At 48.6% G+C, this 23,086-nt stretch overlaps 5 protein-coding genes across 5 annotated transcripts; 4 read left to right on the top strand and 1 right to left on the bottom strand.

Annotated features, from left to right (window-relative positions):
• Positions 1 to 63: 63 nt before the first annotated feature.
• BC939DRAFT_506537 (uncharacterized protein) lies at positions 64 to 4,874 on the top strand (the record flags this gene model as incomplete). The annotated part of the gene is made up of 11 exons (XM_051560794.1): positions 64 to 415; positions 528 to 625; positions 720 to 986; positions 1,082 to 1,639; positions 1,729 to 2,529; positions 2,625 to 2,826; positions 2,919 to 3,135; positions 3,228 to 3,316; positions 3,415 to 3,579; positions 3,692 to 4,137; positions 4,254 to 4,874. 11 exons carry the CDS (start codon positions 64 to 66, stop codon positions 4,872 to 4,874), a joined length of 3,816 nt encoding a protein of 1,271 aa, XP_051408461.1.
• Positions 4,875 to 4,992: 118 nt separating this feature from the next.
• Positions 4,993 to 6,765, bottom strand: BC939DRAFT_480351 (phosphatase 2C-like domain-containing protein; the record flags this gene model as incomplete). The annotated part of the gene is made up of 3 exons (XM_051558931.1): positions 4,993 to 5,100; positions 5,219 to 5,541; positions 5,652 to 6,765. 3 exons carry the CDS (start codon positions 6,763 to 6,765, stop codon positions 4,993 to 4,995), a joined length of 1,545 nt encoding a protein of 514 aa, XP_051408462.1.
• A 1,536-nt stretch (positions 6,766 to 8,301) lies between these two features.
• On the top strand, positions 8,302 to 10,040 carry BC939DRAFT_292768 (uncharacterized protein). Its single transcript, XM_051551311.1, has 4 exons — positions 8,302 to 8,641; positions 8,783 to 9,001; positions 9,423 to 9,653; positions 9,776 to 10,040. Exons 1-4 carry the CDS (start codon positions 8,471 to 8,473, stop codon positions 9,857 to 9,859), a joined length of 705 nt encoding a protein of 234 aa, XP_051408463.1. The 5' UTR covers positions 8,302 to 8,470; the 3' UTR covers positions 9,860 to 10,040.
• Positions 10,041 to 16,736: 6,696 nt separating this feature from the next.
• Positions 16,737 to 17,425, top strand: BC939DRAFT_401434 (uncharacterized protein; the record flags this gene model as incomplete). The annotated part of the gene is made up of 2 exons (XM_051552608.1): positions 16,737 to 17,028; positions 17,130 to 17,425. 2 exons carry the CDS (start codon positions 16,737 to 16,739, stop codon positions 17,423 to 17,425), a joined length of 588 nt encoding a protein of 195 aa, XP_051408464.1.
• Positions 17,426 to 19,335: 1,910 nt separating this feature from the next.
• On the top strand, positions 19,336 to 23,080 carry BC939DRAFT_462935 (uncharacterized protein). Its single transcript, XM_051557183.1, has 4 exons — positions 19,336 to 19,552; positions 19,795 to 20,336; positions 20,487 to 20,627; positions 20,774 to 23,080. The coding sequence occupies exons 1-4, from the start codon at positions 19,514 to 19,516 to the stop codon at positions 22,983 to 22,985; spliced, it is 2,934 nt and encodes a 977-aa protein (XP_051408465.1). The 5' UTR covers positions 19,336 to 19,513; the 3' UTR covers positions 22,986 to 23,080.
• Positions 23,081 to 23,086: the final 6 nt, after the last annotated feature.

The following is a 23,086-nucleotide window of genomic DNA, read 5'->3' on the forward strand; positions in this document are numbered from 1 at the left end:
ATCTCTCGCAACTAAAAAGATCAGTCCTTTTCCAAGTCTAGTCTATTTCACCATTCAACAGCAATGTTCGCGGCAAAGGCACCCAAAGGAAACACGGCTGCTAAGCCAAGGGAAAGGAGCGGGCTTCAAAGTCAGATCCCAGTCAATTCCAAGGACAAACTAGTCGAGGATTCAATTCTGCCTCGGACACTCAGTCGGGACACGTCGTTTGCCGCACCGTTTGGCACTGATTCTGAACGTTCATGGGCACCTCTGACTGGCGATACCATCAATGAGAATGAATCGCGTCATATCATGGAGTTCGGTGGCAATAGCATAATTGACGAGGATTCGATTTATTCCAAGAATGAACGGACTTTGGTCGCATACTTTGGACCATTGCCAAGGGAGGTCGAAAGCGCCCTGAACAAAACAGGTAGGGAGATCTTGCTTCATGGCGCCTGGTGATCGCCCTGTAGCTTTGAAAAGTGGAAGCTTTGAGCACTGATATTTTACGCGTTATTGGTACGCCTCTCTTGCCGAGACAGATTTCTACACGCAGCCCATGACGGCCAAGATGGATCTGGATTCAGGATTTGGCATCGTTATCTCTCAGACAAAATGCTATATCTGGGCCGTTCAAAAGGTATCGCGTGTTGATATCTCCTACTTGAAAGCTTTATTTATGCTTGCTACGACTACTTACTTCTAGTTCTGCACTACTTTTACACTTGCTTTAGGATGCCACGTATCGGTCGCCACCTATGTGCATCGCTTTGCCAATGCCTCCTAACAGCAACACATCACCCGATAAATCGGTCCTTCTGCCTGCGGTCACCATCACAAAATCAGACGATCAGCACTCGGGCGTCCTAGCATGCTCTCCAGATGGGACATGCTGGTACTGGAACGACATTGACCTAAGTCTTTCCAACGTGGACCAGCACACGGATACAAAGATCAACCTGGTTCAGGACGACTATATCTCGCATGTTGAATGCGCAGGCGTAAGTGATCTATGTGGCTTGGCATAGTTCGGGTTCACTATGGTACTGCATGAACATTTGAAACTCATGGCATTTTGCAATTACTTCGTCCATAGCCCATGGGATATTACCTCGGAACGCGATATGCGAACGTCTACCAAGCCTCGATCAGGAAGCAATTCGGATCGGTCGCGTTGACATCGGCACAGTTGCCTGGGAAGAGTGGAGGGGCCATCGCATCGATTTTCAACATGATCGGAGTAATGCAAGGACCGGATACTTCTCAAAAAATCACTTCTATGACATCGGGACCCAGGATTCAGGACCCCCATGGACGATGGGATCTGTTTGTAATGACCCGGAGATCGCTTTTCAGGTGGCATCTTTATCGATCAGGCGAATGCACCATGGAGTCAGAGGTCACACTCAGGGAGCAGATCACAGAACGCATTCTTCGGGATTATTCTGCTACATTGCCAATGGGAAGTGATCCCAGAGTGCGCTTGTTGGATATCGAATATACTAAGAACGGCAAGCTGCTTGTCCTAGCAACTTTCTTCGACACTGCCATCAAGACTGCGGCTTCACCGCTCTCATGTGCGCTCTTCACCCTATCTCCGCAGTTTGGCACAACCATTGATATCGAGAGTGTGAAATATATTCAGCGTTCAGTAGTAAGTTGTGTAGAGTTGCGCGCTACCAGAAATATATGCCTTCGTTTTGTGAACAAAAGACTAACTGGCGGTGTCTCGCACTTATAAAGGAGGAAGATCTTCGGCCGGAGGCTTCACCTAAGCTCGTTGTGCCCCATGGAGGACCGGGTGTGTTCATCATTATGCCAAAGGCGGTCATCATTACTTCATCTCTACCCAACTTTGAATTCGAAGACCTGGTTCCACTCAAGAACGATAGGATCATTGGATTTGGAACAGAGGAGTGGAAGCAGCGTGGTCAAGAATTGGGAGACAGCAGTGAGCTCTCCATTGTGTGTAGGACGAGCGGCCGCCTGGGCATTCATATTCATCTGGACGGCGTCAGCACACCTTCTTTTTCCTCGGACGATCCAAGGGCAACACAGGGACTGCTGACGGCGCAGCTACAGGCCAAGTTGGAGCAGGCGGTCTTCTTTGGAGGAAAGAAAAACAATCCGATATCGTTCGATCTTACACATTACGATGGCGGTGATTTGAACCAGGCCTCGCTCAACGTCAGTCGGGAGATCTTGAACTCACACGCGACTTTGCTCAACTCTGGCAAGGATTTGACAGCCAGACTTTCGGAGCGCTACCAGAAGACAAAAGACATTATTGAGAGCATTCGGGCTGCAGGAATGGCGAGCCGCCTCTCCATCGATACACGATTCAAGCTGTGTTGGAGTGCTGAGAAATTGGCGGCCGCAAATGCACTTTGGACTCAGTACCAGCTCAAACTGGCGGCCACGGACAAGAACAAAGCGCCCAAGACAAATCTCAAGCCAGTGATGGATGATGCCGCAGCGGAAAGTCTGGAAAAAATCAGAGCCCATGCCACGGAAGACTCGATTTCCTTTTTCCTTAAATACCATGTAAGGGGAACCGAACCTCCTTTGCTTCGCTGAAGGACTTGAGTTGATTGCGGATGAGCACTAGCTAACGTATACTCTATGGATTATGATGTTAGGTCGACAGCTTGGCGGAGCTGCTTTCTCATCTTCAGAGCTCAGCAAGGAAGCTGTCCCTGGTATCGGCTGGCCAGCAGGCTGAGCTTACGAGAGATATCAATAGAATTTTGGTCCTCAGCCTGCGCTCAGCCTGGAGCTATAGGAAGCAGCATGTGGAGATCTATGCCCTGAAGAACAACAGCAGCATCGAGCCTTGGACAGGTATGCTACCTTCAATCTGTGTTGTCGCGATGACCAGAGCTAAATGAGCTACATCTGACGAACGATATCATCCGTCCTTCCAAACAACATAGCAACGGAGGATGTGATCAAGGCTCTCACTGCGCAATACATGGCAACACTTTCGATTTGCAAATCGGATCGTGAGTCAGGAATCGACGCTATGGACATGGACGACAGAGGTGGAGCTGGCGGATCTTCACACTTAAGTTCTGAACTCAAGGATCAGCTTTGCGATCTCGCCGATGTGACATTACAGGCGCACTCTGAGCGTCTTCAGTATCTGGAAGGGTAGGGCGACATCTGTCAGCGTTTGTTTATAGGGTCTTTAGGCGGATCTAATTGCATTTTCTAACGCACTACTTCTTGAATTCTGCATTTAGGTTGTCCCAAACAAGTAGTCATAACATCGCGATCGCAGCTGCAGTCAATACCTATGATGAGGCCAAGCTGGAGCTCTTGACGCCACTAGGTAATATCACGAGGGTGGTCTTTATATGGTCGGCAACAGAAAACTTCCAATAGTGTGGCCATAGCTGACGCCTCCTACTTTTTTCTAACATTGCATAGTTGAGCTGAAGAAGACTCAGTCCGCAGTACAGCTCGCTCAGCGCTATAGAGATTTCACAACGCTTGTCAAGCTTTCCATTGGTCAAGAGAGGCAGATCACAAGCTACATTGCCAAGTATCAGCAGGAGTTTGCGAATGCTTTGTTCCAATGGTACTATGACAACGGTATGTTCTTTGTCCACGAAGCACAGTCCAACTACTATTATTATTTATTTTCTCTGCTTTTCCTATCATGCGACTAATATGTATGCTCATCTGTTGCAATTCACCCCTCTAGACCAACTTCCAACACTGCTTGATGTGGGTGAAAAGTATAGCGACTTATTCACGGTATATCTGGACAGCCGCGATTACAGCGAGATAGCATGGCTGCACGACATCAAGATCAGGCGGTATGTCGTGGCGTCACAGAGGATTCAGGATGGAGCAGTGTTGGAGATGAACGTGGATCGCCGGAGGACGATGTTCAGTCTGAGTAAACTCCTCTTCTTGGCGGGCCTTCCTCAACAGGAGCAACAGCAGGAGGGGGGTATCAATGCAGAGAACATGATGAAGTACGCAAGCAGAAATAACGAGGAGCTTGAGATGGCTACGATCCAGGCGTATGTCGCAGATGAGTGGGAGAAGCACGTTGGGGCACTTGCGAGTGTTGACGAGAAGGTCCAGGCAGTCCTCAAGGAGTTCAAATTGTCAGTACTGGGACAACAACCTATGCTGCGTGAGGTATACGGGACTTTGTTCATCGTTAATACAATTGGATGGTCGCCTTACAACCAGTACCATGTCTAACCACCAATGTCTTCTTTTTCATCCTTGCAATTTTGTGCGACAACCACTAGGCTCTTTTGAAGTCGGCACAATCTCTGCTGAATCGTCAGGCCATTAGCTCCGAGGATTTGTTGGACGTTCTCATGACGCAGCAAAAGCCTGAGATTGCGAACATTGACGTATGTGACGCATCCCTCGGCATCTGCCTGCACGCTGCAGACATCCCTGAGAACCGTCGTCCCTATGTGCTGCAAGACATTTGGCGTCGGATCTTTATTGCAGGCGAGGATGGATACTGGAAGCTGGAAGAAGTAAGCGATCTGGAAGCCCGGGAGAGATTACTGAGCTCGTGGATGGGTAGGGCCTATGCTGTCATCTATCGGGCTGAGGGACACAAGGATGAGCTGTTGCTGCGCCCTGAGGATGCGAAATGTTCGATGCCAACGGAATTGTTCCGGGAGCGGTTCATGAGTGAAGGCGGTAGCAGCGGTGCGCAGAAGAACATTGAGGCGATGATTAAGGACTATGAGCGAGAAAATCGAGAGCTGGAGAAACGGATTCGTGAGGGACAGCTACTTCAGAAATGGAGCCGTGTCAAGGAGATTGTTAAGGAAGAAGCTGCCCGGGCAGCATCTGCTGGCGCTGATCCGTCGTATATGCAGGACGTTGAGATGTCAGAGTCCTTTGCCTGAACTAGAAGAGAACTACAATAAAGAGCCACACAGTTGTTCGCATCCCATAAACATGAGGATGCGACTCTTTGGGGTTTAATGATAATATGATACAAGTTGGGGAGTGCATATTAATTGTCTATCGCCTTCTGGCCCGTAATTGCTGGGCTTCGTTCTGCCAGCGGTAATCTCGCAGCTCCTTGGACAAGTCTGGCATCTTTGCTCCCCATGCAGGCAGCTTGACGACCTATACCAGGAAATATATTCGCGAGAGTATGGGATAGTTAGCGCATGCAACGAGAAGGGAACAATAGCCGAAAAGTGACATAAACATAACCAAAACGAAACAATTTGGGGAAACATACCAAAACTGTGCAGTTATCTTCTGCGCCCAGCAGCTCTGCCAAGTTCAATACATTGGCGGCAGCCAAGGTCGGGTTCTCCTCGAGTTTGACACAATCAACCACCTCCTGGTTACTCATGACGCTCGAGACGCCGTCGGAAATCAAGACCAAGAAGGCGGCCTCGGTAGCTTTGACTGTCCGTCGGATGAGCTCAGGCTCTGCAGAGACACCAAAGGGCTTCATGGCGATATCGCCCAGCGCGCGTGTGTTCGCTACCGTGCCCAGAAACATGTTCTCGCCAAATGAGTCTGCGCTCACGTAGGCTGCCAGCTTGCGGATTCGGTCTAGTGCATAAAACAGAAGTAGTAAAGAAAAATAAAAATAAAAAATTAGAATCAATAAGACGACTTGGATGGTTATGCGGACGTAATAGAGAAAAATGTTGTCCACTTACCAGCTTCAACAACGGCATCCGGATGGTGATCAGTCGTGAGCTGGATGCTCTCGCCTCGAGGGGCCTCGCACAGCAAAACGCGTGTATCACCCACATGAGCCACAATCAGGTCCAGGTCGTCCTTGGTCTCCCAGAAGGCACCCTTCGATTGCACAATGACCACAGATGCCGTGGATCCATCGCCGTATTTGTTTTGGATGAGTTCCGTATCACATTCCAAGAACGACAGACATAAGCGTTGCTCCAGGGTCATGGTGTTCGGGATCGGCACTTCTGGTTGCTTCTCCTTTTCCGCTACAGCAGCTAGGTCTTGTTCCCTGACGACCAGTTGCTCGTATTCGGATCGGTCTAATCCAGAGTAAGAAGTAGTACCTCCAGGTAATGGCGAGGTCTTGTTCAGCTGTCTCTTCTTTTCAACTATCAATGGATCTTCATCCTCGTCATATTCGTCCTCATCCTCGACCCCATGCAGCTCTATGTCCTTGTTCGTTTTCAATCGTGCTTCTTCGGCTGCTGGGATATCATCATCCTGTTTTCCATCCTTCATCTTTCCCTCAGCCTTTGCAGCCTCATGTTCCAAAGTTTCGACTTCCTGTTTCTGCTCCTCCTCCGTCGCATTCGGATGCGGAATAAAGATCATCGGCTTCACCTGTCCTCCCTTCCCCTTGATATGCACCTTTCGTTGCTGTCTCGCCCTTTCCGCCGCCATAGATTTCCCTGCTCGTCCATACTTCTCCTCGAAATCTGATGGGAGAAACGGTTCCAAAAAATGCGGTCGAAACGAACGAAAGTATCCTCCGAGCTTGCGCAGCTTTCGCACAACCTCGGGGACCATATCCGGCTTCGCATCCTCGATATACTCGTCCAGATGTGCGGTCAGATAGTCGGCGGTGTGGGAGCCGCCGTGGCCGTCAAAGATAGCAAAGTAGAAGAGCGTTTTCTGGTCTGCATCCATCTGTTGGCCCTCGGTGCCTCTTTGTAGAGAATTGTGGGCGGGATCGCGGTGCTGGCTGTTGTTGTTGTTGTTGTTGTTATCGCTACTGCTGCCACTGCTTTTGCCATTACTGCTTCCATCGGTGATGGAGGACAGAGATATAGTTCCGGAAGGAGTCATAGGGTTAAGCACGAGGACTTTATATCGATCCTGGTTGTATGTGCGCTGGCAGCGTGTGGATCGTATTCCGACAAAGTCGCGAGACTTTGTTAGATGGATCCGAAGGGTCTCGCCTTGAGAGTTTCGCATCGCAAAGTAGGGTTGTGCGTACGCTTGGGCAGAGCTGCATCCAAAGGCGCGTGCTTGCTGCAGGGACGTGGACGATGGCCCTAAGGACTGAGATAGACCGAACCTTGATCCTGTCTCCAGCCTCAATCCTGTTCCTGATCTTTGGCTTAGTGTGGACCCTGAGCCCGGTCTAAACAATTGCGCTGAGGAAGAAAGTGCGGAATTGGCCGGGTATGCTGCAGTTGTAGGCAGCGTGGGAGGAACATGGTCAGTGGTTGCACAATAGCATCGCTGAAGTGGTCGTGAGAAAACTGGCGGAGAATGATTAGGGTGCACCAGCAGCTGCACGGATGAGAGCCTTTTCATAGTCCTAGTCCTAGTCCTAGTCCTCGTCCTCGTCCTGATTCTGTTGGGAGGGGCGATCGATAGCGCTTGTTGGGGTATCTCCGTCTTTGACGAGACGACTTTCGGGTAATGGATCACCGTGGGGGCACTGACGACAGATACACGGTATCGAAGATCGTGTTCGTAGGCGGGCGCCTTGAATCGGCGAGGAAGAGTCGATGGCTGACTGTGAAAGTGTCCGATAAAGTTACTGGTCCCTGGGATAGCGGAGTACAATCGTGGGGAAACGCGGAGCTGACGCGCCGTGGCCCAAGCAGTGAGGTAGTTCATCCGCGTGTCCTTGTGCTGATTGCTGACACGGCGGGTGATCGTGCCAGAGTCTAGGAAGGGGGAGGTGGGGCTGGTCCGGATGATGGAATGAAGGAGGGAGGATGAAGGTCGAAGATGATGAGATCAAAAGAGTGGGGAATGGTTCCTCGGACGGGTAAAGCGGACCCTCAATGACGACACCAAAAAAAAAGAGCGTTGTGTCGTAAGGAAGTCAGGCACCCCCCGGGTTGCACCCATTCCAGGGACAAAGTGACGGTGTTTGAACGCGACCGGGAGCGCGACACGACGCGACGCGACGCGCGTGGGGTTCCTCGCGTGATGCAGACACCGTTTTTGCATCGCCCTGACTTGTTGCGGAAACGCGGTGCGGAAGGCGAAAGAGAAAACACGGAGGCATTTGTCTGCGTTTCCATATCACATCCCCTCTCTTCCCAAAGGAAAGCCCGCCTGGCAGTGTCCCAACCGCAGATAACCATCAGGGCTGCATGCAGCATGCATGCAGCACACATGCGAGGATCTCGCCATCTTTTTCTGAAGCTCTCGCCTCCTGGTCCAGAGCCAGCCAGCCAGCCAGCCAGATACATCCTGCTATGATAGTTCTGTCAGACCCCCTTTGGGACCCATCTTGCTCCTGTACCTTATCGTTTATCTGCTGTAAACCTGAACCTTGCACATCTGCATCCGCTCTTTTTTTTTTTTTTTTTTTTTTTACTGTTTTTCTGTTCTCATTCACCACTGCAACTGCTCTCGCGGTATCTTTTCTTCCTGGTTGCATCCATACGTCCATTCTCTACTCTTTTGATCTTCTCTCTATCATCTGCCGTTCAGCATCCGACGGGAGCACATCCGCTTCAGCAGTTAGGGCATAGCAAACAACCACGCAAGCACCTCCTCTCCATCCCACTGCTTGAACGACTTCGATATGCAAGAGTCCAAACACTCTAGCTCTTTCGAGATTGTCTCGATCGATGGCCACCACGCACAGGCACCCACTCAAGCGCCAGAACTGAACCCACCTCCGCCCACGTCAAAACAAGGATGCATGTACATGTCCCGTCGAAGCCACCTTCTCGCACTCGCCTGCTATCTCTTGGTAAACTGCATTTTTAGCGTAATAGTCACTGGCCCCTGGCCTCAAGGATATGCCCAATGCTGTTGATGCTGCGCCGGCGCTAAACACACTTCATTTTTCTTTCCAAAAAAAAAAACCTAACCAACCAACAATAATGAACAGACCTCTGGATTATCTAGCCTCTACTTTTGTTTGGTTCAGGCAGGAATGAAAACCATTGAGCTGTGTGAATCTGTCGCCAGCTGCCTGTTTTACTCGACGCAGGGCTGGCCTGCCTTGGGGGAGCAGAGCATTGACTTGCTCACCATGTCGTATATCTCGGGCAGTATTTCTGTCATGGGAGGCATTCTGGGGACCTTTGGTATTTACGCTGCCTACAAGGTAATAAAAGATCTGAGCATTCGTTCTTGTTTTAACTCATAGATCATTTAAATGGAAAAAATAGTACATCTATACAAACGTGAGCTCATGCAAGGGACATGAAGGGACTTGTGGGGGAGTAAGGGATTGAAAGCAAGAGAGGATGATGGGAGTCAAAAGTAGGAGGATAGAGGGGATGCATCCTTCTTATTGTTATGTTGTTGTTGTTGTTGTTGTTGTTTATGTTCGTACTCAAAAAGATATAAATATCGGTCAGCTCAGAAATCATTTTTCAATGTTCGGCAGGATGTAACGCTCCTGTGGAGGGATCGAGCAACGGGCGCAGCAACTGCAGCACAAAGATGGCCACGACGACGACGATAACTATAATTGATTGCTGTTACCACGGTGTTCTAATACTAACCGCTTTACGATGCGGTAGAAATCAGCCACAAAAGTCCGGCTGTTCGCCAAGGCATGGTGGATCATGATAGGCATGTTCATCGGCTCCACAGTCCTGACTCTCTTTCTCACGGTCGTCCACAGAGACCGCTTTTTGGTCCAATGTGCAATCGAACATGACGAGATTTTGGGCACAGCCGAATGCGATACCATGTACGGAGCCGCACTCCTGGGTTCCTTAATCGGGTGCCTCATCGGCGTCACCATGGTCGTAAGTCGAGAGACCTTCGTTTCGTACAGAGAGCATTGTCTGCTGCTCCTTGCTTTAACACATTTTATGTATTCATATTGCTTTTTTTTTTTTTTTTTTTTTTTTTTTTTGGTTGCTGATAGTGGTGTTATGGAGAGGATGTAGTTAGGTACTCGGTCGAATTGGAGACTGCAGAGGAGAAGACGAGACGTCTCGAGAGATTCTAGCAAGCAGCAACTGAACGCAGAGGTCGAGATAAGAGTGGGTCGCTGCAAATCAGTTCACCCACCCTGGTCTCACCCATCCTGGTCTCACTTTGACTTAGCATACCCATAAAAACAACTATCTGCGAACAATGTGTTGGCACATGGCGTAGACTACTTCGGACGAGGATCGCCCAATTTTGATCATGTCACAGAATCACCCTTGGGCGCACGCGTTATTTTGAGTTTTGCCCCTCGATGTTTCACCCTCAGGCTAACCTTATTAGACGGAAGATGGTTCATCCAGAGCAAAGATATCGAGAAAAAGCACCATCGTAAACATTATGTTGTAAGCCTGGCTTCATTCCTGCTCCAGCAGCGACTATTTAAGCAAACGCGGTTCGTTGTGTTTCTCGGTCATTATTTTTCTCGAGTATCTCGCAGACGACCTTAAAAGCCAGTAACAGATGAGATAACCTGCTCAGCTGCCAGAAGGCGTGAGGAACTCGTCGGTCTTGTAAAAACAAAAAAAAAACAAAAAACAAAAAATATGTTGGACGGGGGCGCATAGTGCGTGTGTGTGTGTATGTATTTTATCCACATATACTTTTCTTAAGAGAACAAACAAGTTGACAGTGATGGGGATCATGCTCCGTTCCCCGATCTTCCATTCTTCTTCTTCTTCTATGACTTCATCGTGCCGCCCTGGGTTTAAGCAAACCATGTTGAGATAAAAGGGTGAAATAATAATAATAATAAAAAAATATTGGGATTACATATTACAATGCGCCAGGAAAGAATGGAGGAAAGGTGGAGCCATGATCAACACCTTTGCTTCGTCGGGATATCGGATCGCGAATCTGTCTGGTGCGGAACAAAAAAATAGGGCAGACAGATAAGATGAAGAAGTGAAGAAAAAAGAACTGGAGCTGCATTTGGAGAGAAACGACCTTCATCTGATAGATTTTTTTTTGTGTACAAATTGACACATAACCATGCAGCCAACAACTCGCAACAGAGAGAACGCAAGAAAAAGATGGGTTGCAGGAATACATAAACACTCTCTATGATGCTGTCATCGTGGGCGTAGGATGTTGTCATGGACTCTTCGTCTTCGCCGCATAGGATAACAGAGCCAACCCAGAGGGCGCATGCTGTGAAGGGTTTGCTTTTGCATGCCTTTCGGGTTGACTGGGTGAAGCTAGAGAATGCTCATTTCAAACTCGCTCATCATTAACGATGTCCTATAGCGAGTGTAACAACGGCAGGTAAAGGGCTTCGTACACTGGCAAGGGTAATGTCTTTATATCGAGTACGTGATGCAGATTGTTCATACAACAAAAGGATGTGTGAGAAAAAAAGAAAAATAACTCAAACTACAGTCTCGGCGCGTCTATTTAGGTCGTAATTCAGTACATAGTAATAAAGGTTGCGCAAAGAGCTTCGGATGTTCATCGGTAATATCCCTTTGCGACCGACGTTGATTGATCTATCGCCTTTGACACTGGTAACAGATGAAAATGAAACCCCAGAAGTAAGCCTGATTCGCAAAAGGAGCGAACATCTCCTCGTTTCGTTGTCTTTGTTTGGACGATTGTTGTTGCTTTATCTTTTAGATAGATGTATGTGTGCTTGCCTGTGGACCATGCATTGATGATCGCGGTCCTCTCTGTAGTGTGTTCATATATCCAAGGAAGGTAACACAGCGCACATGTGTACCTCCCCCTCTTTCTATCCATCGCACATTCGCTTGCTCCGTCTCTTCCTCGCCCTGTGGTCTTTTTTGTCCTCTGAGCAACTAAAAACACATATACGCTAGACTCCCTTTGCGTTGCTCTCGGGCATCAAACATAACCAAAACCTAAAAAGTGCACCTGCAGGATGACGAACTTGGTGTAACCACCAAGAATGACTCTACCAACAAAACCCTAAGCGAGCACTACAGGAGAAGAAAGCGCTCAACAGAGCAGTCATTTTCGTGCCAGCAACATAGCCTACTTAGTCAGAAACGGTACAGAGCGAAGGATGGCTCTCTTTTTTTTTTTTTTTTTTTTTTTGTTTGTTCGCATCGCCAGGGGCCCTTCTCCTTCCCTTTCATTCATGCTGTTCCCTAAAAGCACGCCGTTGTACAGGACTCTCTGTCAAATATACCACGGGGAGGGCGATAAGGGATAGGGGCAAAAAGGACTGGGAAAGAACGCGACGACGCAGAGTTTCAATTAGAGTAGCCCTGACTGCGTGGGTACAGAAGCACCTTGACAAGTAACCATTGCGGTACATAGAACGAGGGCTTCAGAGACTACATCAATTTTCCTACACCTTGCCTGGTTCTCGAAGGGGGCGCCTGCGTCTGCATCTATGAGAAAAATGCGCTGCTTATTTTACATTACCGCCCTGTGCAGAGATCGGCTTGGCATTATAAAAAATAGAAAACACCTCACTTCTCTTCATCTGTCAACGGGAAATTAAACGATTGTATCAAGGTGGCAGACTTAAGCATCTTCTCAGATGTGAGTACAAGTTCTCAAAAGGAGAAAAGCGCGTCGATATTTTTGGACTTTTGTCGGTCCGCCCTCTCGAAGCACCTCGTTATGAGCAACTCTTGATTACTTTATTACTAAAACACAAAAGGAATGATCACACAAGGATGCTATGAGCTAGCAGTGTTCACATCTCATTGTCGGGCGCCGCCATCATGTTGACGGGGGCTTCTGTCGGGGTGGTTCAAGTGGATGCTGACAGAGACGCTGGTGAGAGCCGGCTTGGGCGTCTAATAGACTAAAGGAATTCCAGAGGATATGAAGGAGGGGAAAACAATAAATTACGTTGAGCATATTCAGAATGAGGCCCCAGGAAGCCCTGACGCTTTGTATTATACTCTTAAAAAAGAACTCTGGGAAATCAGAAGAAGCATTAGTCGCGATCGATTGGAGACTTGCAACGAAGGCCGAGATGCTTTAATGGCGCGGGATAGATACGACCGAACAGCGCCGCCGTTGTGCTGGCCATACAGACGACGACGCATCACCTTGCTCCGTTCTCCCTCCAAATCTTTTTTATGTCTGGGAGGATATTCGATTACTGTTTACTTGTTTGTTTGTTTGTTTATTTTTGTGTTGTCGTCGTTTGGGACAACAGAGCAAATGGATTCGCGGAGAAGTGTGGTGGAGGTGGTAGGTGGGTCGAGTCAAGTCGGGCAATCAAGTCAAGGCCACCAAGTCAAGGGTAATCCAAGTCATCGTAGAGGCAGCCAGCCGGTCAGCGTGAGTGATGAAGACAATAAAAAAAAAATTGCCTGGCTCTCAAGGCTCACATTTCGTCCATCCCTTTGTCCCCTTCCCTCCGCTCTGCTGCTGACGAGGATCTTCATTATTGAATAAAATGACAAAATTGCAATAAAACCTTGGCTCTGGGGACACCCATAACACACACGCAACCCAGCATACGGATTCAGCTGAACATCGCACAAAATCATCCGTAGTCCCTGCCCATCCTCATCCTCGCCATGTCTATGTATCCATTGCACATCTGCTATCCGTGTCCATAATATTCTTTGCTTCAGCCGTCCTCATCCCTCACTAATGTGCATGTCCACAATCTATAGATATCCCACATGTATTAAGTGCCCTTTCAATCTTCCCATTCTCCTACCCACACACATGTAATTCATGCCTACAGCCGTACGCTCTGCAGGCACAAGATAGATGGGCGCTATATTCGACATTGGACATACGTTCATCAGTGCATGCAACATGTCTGAGCAATCGTCTGCAGAGAGGTCTCCCGCTTTTCTGGTGACAGGGAGCCGGAGCGAGAGCAAATGGACATGGCCACCTGGGGCGCGGTTGAGCACGGGAGGGGAGAGGGGGGAGGGAGGGAGGAAATTAAACAGTTGTTGGACATGAATGAATAATATTGAATACTCATTTACCCATTATCTACCGGGTGAATGAAAGGCATAGATACTCTACTCGACTGTACTCTATACTTTATTCTATGTTATCCCATCATGATAAACAGTTGATGAACCGTGTACCTTTCCCTATATTCACGCCCACTTGGCCCTTGTATTTTCTTGCAGGCAGACAGGCAGCAAGTATCCATCTCCCTCCAAATTCAGTCTGACAGGCAGCTGGCAGGCAACGTTTAGTGCTCCCTGGCTCTTTCCCTGGTCCTGCACCTGTTCTCACAGTTACCCATCGATTGAAATGTTGATGCGAGCACTTGTGAAAAAAGGGAACGACCCGTAGACTAAATAAAAACAAGAGTATAGAGCACAACAAAAAAATTCACTTATATACCCAGACCTTCACCATCCTATGTTGGTCTTTCTCTTCCTTCTATTGATCTCCTGCTTCATCCTCACATTCACACATACATACATTCTCTCTCCCACTCTCGCATCTTCTCGTTGTAAAACGGAAGAATAACGATAGAAATTATCAACAAAAAAAAAAAAAAAAAAAGCACTGCCCTCCCTGTCTTCACGTCTTAACGACAGCTATCAAATTCGTGGCACGAGCCATTCTCGCCTTTGCAAATTCCTTGTCAGCTTGCAGACTTCACACTTCGTACTTGCCTTCACTCTTCCACGCTTCCCTTCGCTCTTCCGCACTACACGATCCAAACTATACTCGACTCTTCATATTCTCCACTCACTCTACCATCACTCTACCGCCATTCTACTATCACTCTACAAAGTCATTTCCGGATTATTTTTTTGTCTTCATTGACTTCAAACGACAAAGGTATTAGTCTCAGCAAAGAAAACATTTCTTCCACCTTATCTGCCAGCATGGAGCCTTACCTGGGCAATCAACACTTATTTTCACCGTTTTACTACCATTTCATCCTGCGTCCGAGTATGTTTCATCACATCACATCGAGGTGGCGATGTTGTTAATTTGTTCCCGATTATCAGAAATGGACCGGGCATGAGGAGCTTCATGGTCCTATCTACATAGTATCAAGGTAGCATGAAGCAGTAGCATTCGCTAGGGTAGATCCGGGGCGATGGAGCTGCATCCTATCGTGTATTCTGTAGCACAGCTGTTGGATATCGCTACCCATGGCCTTGTATGTGTGCATGGGGATATATATTTTTTTTCGCCGTCAATTATGCCCGATGATCGTTCAATCCAGAATCCTTCAATCATATCGACATGCTGTCGAGGAAAACAAAGGAGACGACTGAGAAAGACAGGGCAGTGTCGACAATCCCTGTTTACTGCCGTCATTAGTCGGCGTGAAAGGGAACATGACGTTCAAGGATGTATGAACAACACCACGACAGCGATGCCGATAGATACACAAGCAGACGCGCAGATAGAGAGATAGAGAGAAAGAGAAAGCGAAAGAGAAAGAGAGAGACAGTGGATGTGAATCGGCCCGCACACCCTTTTCCCAGTTCTTTGTTTTCTTTTTCCTTCCCCTTGTCTTCTTCAGGGATTCCAGCTCTATACAGAACATCCCCACACTTTCACACAGCTCTTTTTTTCCACCCCGTCAATTCTCTCGATAACTCAGCAGTTATTTAAGACGACAAAAAGACATCTCCCGGTCCTGACATCCGCCCTATGCGAGTGAAGGGCAAAGACCATTGGCTAACCGCAGAAGTGTATTCTGGCTTTTTTGTACCCACAGGAATCGGAGCGCCGGAATAATTTTCCAGACCGAGAACCGCCCCCCTGCCCTCCAAAACAATTACAATGTAAGCTGGCGCGCACCTTTTGTCCTCATTTACCCCACGCCATGCGACCTGCCTGTTCCCCCGCCCCCTGCCCCACACTTTCTAGGACGTCAGAATTGGCGCTACCCCGTATACTTGCCTAGCCTTGCATTGCTTTGTTTTGCTTCGCTCTTTTTTATTCATTCATCCATGTCGTCTCCTTTTGCCTGCAGCCCACGCGTCTTACATCGATATAGTATCATATCTGCCACACCATCCAATTTGCCCCTCCTCCGTCCTTCATTTCCCCCTCCCCTTTCTCAACCTATATTTTCTCTCTATCTCGCCTTATCTCATGTCTCGTCAGCTCTGCCACCCTCCCCTTCAATGACGCACATGTCCTAAGCAATCGGAAAGGAGACACCATCAATCATTCAGGGCTGAGATCTAAGAATGTTCATTTTATGTCGTTCGCACGATCTCCCCATTTTCTTAGTGCCACCTTACAAATGCTTCTCTGCTGCTTACTGGACTCTGGCTCAGGCACGTCACCTTGCCAGTCTCTGCCTGTATTTGTCCTGCTGTTATCATTATGAATTGCCTTAACCTTATCCGTGGAGTCTTTGGATGGGACCCCAACCCGCCGCGCCTCTAGGTGTTTGGGAACTACTTAAGTTGGCACTAGTCCAGAAACCCAGCAAGTCTTCTAACCCTCGCGGTCCATTTTCTTTCCTTCCTTCCTTCTTTCTTTCTTTCTTTCTTTCTTTCTTTTTCAAAAACAGGCAGCAAACAACGGACGCTCCTCCTCCGGTCAACCTGTACACGTCCTCAAATCAGTTTCTTGACGACCCCTCACGGATGCAAACCAGCAATATTATCCGCCACGGATCACCTCCTCAAACGATGATGGCACAGAGCCATGACATGAGCGTCAACCAAACATACGGCCGCCGTGTTACATACCCATTCGTGCCATCAATCGACACCAGCTCCAGCCTAATGATGAACGGGCTCACTAGTCCCGAGAACTCTGGCTCAAGTCCACTGATGGGGAGTCCAATCCCACAGGGCAGCATGATTGGTATTAACCCGGTCCCGGTCCATAGCATGGTGCGGTCCTCTCCACTGGTAGGGTACATGGATGGCATGACCCTTCAGCACACACATGCTCCATCGATGGCGCATCATCCCTCACAAATGTCCTCACCCAACAGCTCGCCTTACGCGCAACCCATGGTCCCGAACCAACACACATATGGATCGCCACATCAACATCACCAGCCGCAGCATACAATAGGATCGGCATGGCTTCCTGAAGGCGAGAATGGACAAAACGGGAGCAAGACCTATTCGTTCGTACCGTTGTCAGGCGTAAACACAAAAAAGCGACCCCGCCGACGATTCGATGAGATCGAGCGACTTTATGTCTGCAACTGGGGAGAATGTGAGAAGGCGTATGGAACTCTCAACCATTTGAACGCGCATGTAAACATGCAGAAGCATGGACCTAAGCGACACCCGTCTGGTATGAATCTTTGATGACGAATTTCCTAGGATATTTGACTGCATCGTAATGAATCGAAACTGACCTGAATTTTTGCTACGAAAAAACAACAACGACAACAGAATTCAAGGAGCTTCGAAAGGCGTGGAGACGTCAGAAGAAGGCGGAGGAAGAGGCCGCAAAGCAGGCAGCAGCGGCGTTCCACCAACACCAGAACCAGCAACAGAACCACAACCAATTCCAGCTCTGCGATCCCATGTTGGCGAATATGCAGCAGCCCCACCCTATGGCAGCGATGCATCACCCGATGTCGCACCATCAACCGCACCAGCTTCCTCACCCACATGCGCACCCAAACCAACATTCACACCATCACTCGCAAGGACAATTGCATCATCACCATCCCATGGGATTTTAGAGGGTCTTCCATTTCAGCCCACCGTAGCCAGCCTGCCAATGGATTCACGATCTGTCTTTTCTCTTATCCATGCCGAGAAATGTTGATCATTGAGAAGAAAAGGAAAAAAAAAAAAAAAAATGACGCACCAGGATCAAACCATCTCTCCTCAAAAAACGAATCGCATTTTCTTTCAACCTATTTACATATTCTGTGTACACTTTAATTCAATTATCCAATCATCTTTTTTTTTTTTTTCACCACAAAACCGGGAAAAACAAACGGAATATGGGCAGGAAGTGTGCTTTCTGCGCCACAGGACCAACCTCGCCTTTGTATCCTTTCTTTGTTCGTTGTCGCTTTTTATTATTATTCCTCTTTTCTCTTGCTTGTTATTTGTTGTTATTGCTTTTTTTTTTTTTTTGTACTTTGCTCCTCTTGTTTTCGTTTTTTTTTTTTTTTGCTGTGCTTCCAATGTCTGTGTTTGAATAAAACAAAAGAAAATGACACGCAGCGCTCGTGGGAGTGTGCTTACGTTATAGGCACCATAGAAAGACGCGTCTGTGGCGAACCAATTGAATTCGCAAGAAAACCACCCGCGCTCAGGATGATCCATGAAACCATGAAACCGTAGGAAAAAAAAAAAAAAAAAAAAAAAAAAAAAAAAAAACTATGATGGAACGCTACGCCATGCACGCGCACATGGCATGGCGGACGAACTCTCTTTTGTTGGCGCAAGATAAAAAACAAAAGACACGAGAGGAAGAGATTGTGTAGAGAGCCTTAGGAACAAATAAAAATAAAGAGCGCAACAACTGGTCTGGAGTAAAGGAAAAAAATGATGCGTCAATGAATGAGTAGAGGCACCGAGCGCGAAAATGGAACCCGATGGAAGGAAAAAAAAAGTATAAAATACAGGTCGCGTCTTTTTCTTCGCAAAATGAGCCGATGAATGAACTCATGAACGCCCACCCCTAGCTGGCTGGCTGCGCGTTGCGTTGGGCCCATCCCATTGGGTTTCTTCCTTGCGTTGTTCTTTCTGGTTCATCGAGGCTAGTCTAGGAAAGGGTTAGAGGATGTTCTTCGTTCTTCGATCCTGTTCTTCCAATCTAGCGCCTGCTCACGCGCAACAGCTCTTGGCAGCCGTGCCTTGGCCTTAAAAAGAGCTTCCTTTTTCTTTTTCGTCTTTATCCTGTTCTTGTCTTCTGCCTCAATTGCCTTTTTTCTTCTCATTGTTCAATTGCCTCTTTGTTCCTTTGTGTTCGGACTTGAGCATCCAAACTGTATTTCCACATATTCGAAGTATGCACATCAGTCGTGGCTGCTCTTTCTGTATGTTTTCCTACCCCTACTGCTAACTCATCTTTACACTCCCCTTGGTATAACATATTTGGCAGTGCCTAATTGGTTTTTCTAGCTGCAGTCTAGTCTGCAATACACTTTTCTACAAGTGGAGATCAAATCTCATCGCAACATAGTGCGTCCCCTTCCCCACATACCCCAATTCAGTCCTAACCTTGTTGGTCTCGGTCTCGGTCTCGCCTCACACTCCTCCCTTTAGTCTAGTCCCTTTCTACCACTAGAACCCTTTCCTTTAAGCATCAGCTTGCATGTAGACGCACATCCACTTCCTTCGCTCATTCCATTCCCTCCTCCCTTCGACTCTTCCTCTTCCTCTTTCGTCCTATTCTTCTATGCGTAGTTCGTTCGCCGGTGGGTAAATTCGCTTTCATTCCGAACCTCGCCTTCCTCTTCTTTCACTCTTCCTCCCTCGACTCCAGTCAGGCTATTTCTTGCTGTGGGCTTGTTATTGTCACACCCTCCACCCATTCTTGCTGCTCTCTTTATCGCCTGCAAGGCTTGACTGCTAGCCCACAGTAACTCGTGTGCATACACTCTCCCATCACCTATCCCATCCCACGTCCCATCTCCTTGTTGTTTAAGGTGTCAATTGATCCCCGATCAGACCCTTTTTTTATTTGTATTCTTTCAAGAAACTACGCCCAAAAGGTTAAGTTGTTCGCCATCTCTTATCTTTCCTCTCTCTTTCCTTTTCCTTTTCCTTTTCCTTGTCTTTTTTCATATCGTTATTATTCTTTTTCCTCCGGCATGTCCAATACCAGTCTCTCGATCGAACCACAGGACCAGGTACTTGAAGAACGCTTCGTTTTTGCCACCACCGTCCACCCATCCGTCTTGTCCACCTTACCTGTCTATCCGTCTGTTCTATCTGTCTGATTCAGATTCAGGAACCATGACACCGACAAAGGGAGGGGAAACGAAGGATGGGTTTGTGCTTTGGCGCCATTTTTTTTTTTCTGATCGCCTCCCCCCTCCCCCCTACCCTACCCCTCGTCCCTACACTCCGTCTCGTCTTGTCGCCAAATTAGCCCGACAAGGACAAAAGTGCCGAGGGACTACACTGCCAGCAAGAAAAGGAACAGGATACCCCTGCTGTCCCATCGTCGACATTGTCGCGAGTGCAGCATGGGTTCTTGTGTGTACAGGATCCTATTCAGGATAAGGAGTCTTCTGGTGTGGGGTCAAAACTGTCCAAGCGCATCGGTGTTCCTGGCAAAGTCCACGAGGACGAGGGTGAGAATAAGAGTGGCGATGGTGATAATGATAATGATACGTTGATCGTATCGGTGGATGGTTGTTTGACGGGGACGTTAGCGGCGATGAAGATCTGTGGATCGAATAAGAACAAGGAGGAGCTAACAACGACAACGACGGCGAAAATGACAGGGTGTTATTTTGACGCGTGTCATGTCGAGATGGACACGGATGCATTGGCATCGACATCGGCGTCGACGCTAGGGCTGGCGGGGATGCTGGATGAGTTCTTGTTGAGGGCTCTTAAGAAACGTCAGGACCGGCTGTTTCTGTTGAAACTCGACCGAGAATTGTGTAGTTTTATCGAGAACACAAGGTATGACTCCTAAGGAAGACATTTCCGTTCATGAGGAGCGGAAAACAGTTGAGCAGATAATGAATGATTCCTGTTGACTCAACTCTGTCAAGAATACGATAGGAGCGGCTAACTTTGATTTTTTTTTTTTTTTTTTTTGCATAATGATAGCCAGGAACAGCTAGAGTTTCCATGGCTGAACTCCTATTATAGGATGATGATCCATCGCTCGGCCATTTATTTCCAGTTGGCGAGGAAGGTCGATCCGTCGCAGAAGAGAATTACCTTGTCCAAGACTGAGCACTCGGCCGTGTAAGTCTTCCTGCCTCCTTCCCTTTTTTTTTGTCTTTTTTCTAGACGGTCTGCAACATCTTACCCAAGGATTCAAAAGTAATCATTCCTCTCTCTTTTTTTTTTTTTTTTTCTTTTTTACCCCGTCGCGTGTGGAATGATTTTAGTCCCGCACTGCGATTCTGCGATTTAGTCGAGGAGGAAGAGGAAGAGGAAGAGGAAAAAGTCAATGAACCGTTAGTCAAGCCAATGAAGGTCCTCAAACGATGTCCACCACGTCCCGTCAGTGCATGCGAAACCCGATATGGCAACAATAACAACAGCGCGACCACCCATCGACGGCCCGCCTCGATTGAGGAACGCGAAAAGGCTTATGCGGAAGCCAGGGCCCGCATCTTTTGCGAGCGCAACGTACACAGCAAGGGATCCATAGTGGGATGTCAGGAAGAGATGAAACCCTGCAAGGCAACATCATCGCCCGTGTCAATGGATGATCCATCCGAGGCAGCAGCGGAGACCGTGCAGGACAATCAGCGCTCAAAAGCAGAGTCAATGGTGTCGCGACCAAGCCCAGGTATGGGAGCACAGTATCAGCAACAGAACGAGGGTGGAGGTGGGTTAGTAAGACGACCGAGCACGAGTTCGACGGCTTCATCGTCTTCGGGAACTGCTGTGACAGATATCAGCGCACGATCGGAATCTGCCTTGTCTATGGGAAGCGGCATTGGCGGCAGTGATGGATTCCATAGTCCAGGAGCATCATCGACAGGTCGCTCGACTCCTGGATACGACTATTTTGACCGACATCAGCATAATCATCACCAAACAGGGCACCCAGGACCAGCGGGAGTTAGACACGTCTATCCGCAATGCAATGGAAGATGCGATGCCAATCCATCTGCTCTCTGCCCCACCGCCAGTATGGGCAACAGTTCGCGCCATCCAGGACATTACCACCAGCCCCAGCCCCAGCCCCAGCCCCAGCACCAATACGTACATTACCACAACGAGTACCAAGGACTCTGGCATCCAGGGAATACACGATTCGACGCATCTTCATCATCATCTTCTTCGTCGTCGTCGTCGACTTCATCTCATTATCACCACGCCTCACGATATTGCGCATGTCAGCATGTGGAGAGTTATGGATACTACTGCCCCTGCTCGCATGATGGGTATGGACACAGTGGCCGCAACTATAGCCACCCGCACGCTCCAGAAATGAGAGGCGGGTATCATTCAACGGGGTATTCGGGTCAGCCACAGTATCCACATTATCCTCATCCTCATCAGTACCAGTGCCAGCAGCACCAACAGCAGCAAGGGAGAGGGGTAGGAACAGGAGCTGGAGCTGGAGCTGGAGGTGAAATGTCGAGACGTGCTCATGGTCCACAGGTCCACCAGTCTTTGGGGACCGGGTCCCATCATGGTCCACATACATCTTCTGTTCCTTCCTTCTGTACAGGCCAGCAGCCACAACTCGCGTCGAGGAACGAACGTACGCTCTCGCAAACGCATGCGACTGTATCTTCCCACGACTTTCTTACTCCTCCAGCTTCAAGGAGGATAACGATACAGGACCCGCCCTCACCTCCTCCATCTCTGTCTCCGTCTCCGTCTCCGTCGCCGCCCCGATGTTGTGAATTCCTCCAACACCATCACCGCCACCATCACGCGGACCAAACCCGGATACAGCGTCACCATCACTATCGTCCCCACGAAGACGTCCAAGAGCCCCAATCTCACCATCACAGGGAGCCCCACAGGGAGCCCCACAGGGATGGAGAACAAGAAGGCGACGGAAGACCGGTGCCGCCGAGACTCTTCCAAGTTGCTGTGCGGCCATACCCGTCTTCGAATGGGTACCGACCCTATCGTCAGGGGATTTCTGTCCCGCAGCTGCCGCCTCGACCGCCTCACCAACATCCTCAGCATCCTCAGCGTCCCCATGTGCATCATCCGCATACGAATCAGAGCCGGTATCAACATCAACATCATCATCATCATCAGCATCAGCATCAGCATCAGGCGAGGTCCAGGCCTTCTGCGGCAACACAGCATCAGTATCACTACCATCACCAGCAGGCAGGGGCAGCATCTGGCGTTCCATCACAGGAATCAACCGCCCAGATGCCGACGTCGACGCCGACGCCGACGCAGGATCCTACGACTTTGAAACGACAATCATGGCGAATGCGCGTGGCTGCCATGACAGGGCGCGAAGAAGGGCTCCAGATAGTGTACGACGTTGATCGTCGACCGCCCAAATCCACAGAGCTCTACAACCCATACGAGTCCTCGTCGCCTACTAATTCTACTGCTGCTGACACTGCTATTACGACCGGTGAGACCGCAGCGGGTAGTTCAAAAAGGAATTGATTCCAAGTAATGAATCGTTTGTTTAACTTCTCTAGCTTTCCTTCTTTTGGGGACGCTTTTCTTTCTTTCTTTCTTTCTTTCTTTCTTTCGAGTGTAAACTG

The sequence above is a fragment of the Gamsiella multidivaricata genome (assembly GCF_025024155.1).
Source record: "Gamsiella multidivaricata strain RSA 2152 chromosome Unknown BC939scaffold_74, whole genome shotgun sequence".
Lineage (NCBI taxonomy): Eukaryota > Fungi > Mortierellomycota > Mortierellomycetes > Mortierellales > Mortierellaceae > Gamsiella > Gamsiella multidivaricata.

Coding starts and splice junctions, on each gene's coding strand:
- BC939DRAFT_292768 (XM_051551311.1), top strand. CDS start 8,471: ATGCAAGAGTCCAAACACTCTAGCTCTTTCGAGATTGTCTCGATCGAT. Junction 8,642..8,782: donor CACTCGCCTGCTATCTCTTG/GTAAACTGCATT, acceptor AATAATGAACAG/ACCTCTGGATTATCTAGCCT. Junction 9,002..9,422: donor GTATTTACGCTGCCTACAAG/GTAATAAAAGAT, acceptor ACGATGCGGTAG/AAATCAGCCACAAAAGTCCG.
- BC939DRAFT_462935 (XM_051557183.1), top strand. CDS start 19,514: ATGTCCAATACCAGTCTCTCGATCGAACCACAGGACCAG. Junction 19,553..19,794: donor CGATCGAACCACAGGACCAG/GTACTTGAAGAA, acceptor TCGCCAAATTAG/CCCGACAAGGACAAAAGTGC. Junction 20,628..20,773: donor AAGACTGAGCACTCGGCCGT/GTAAGTCTTCCT, acceptor GAATGATTTTAG/TCCCGCACTGCGATTCTGCG.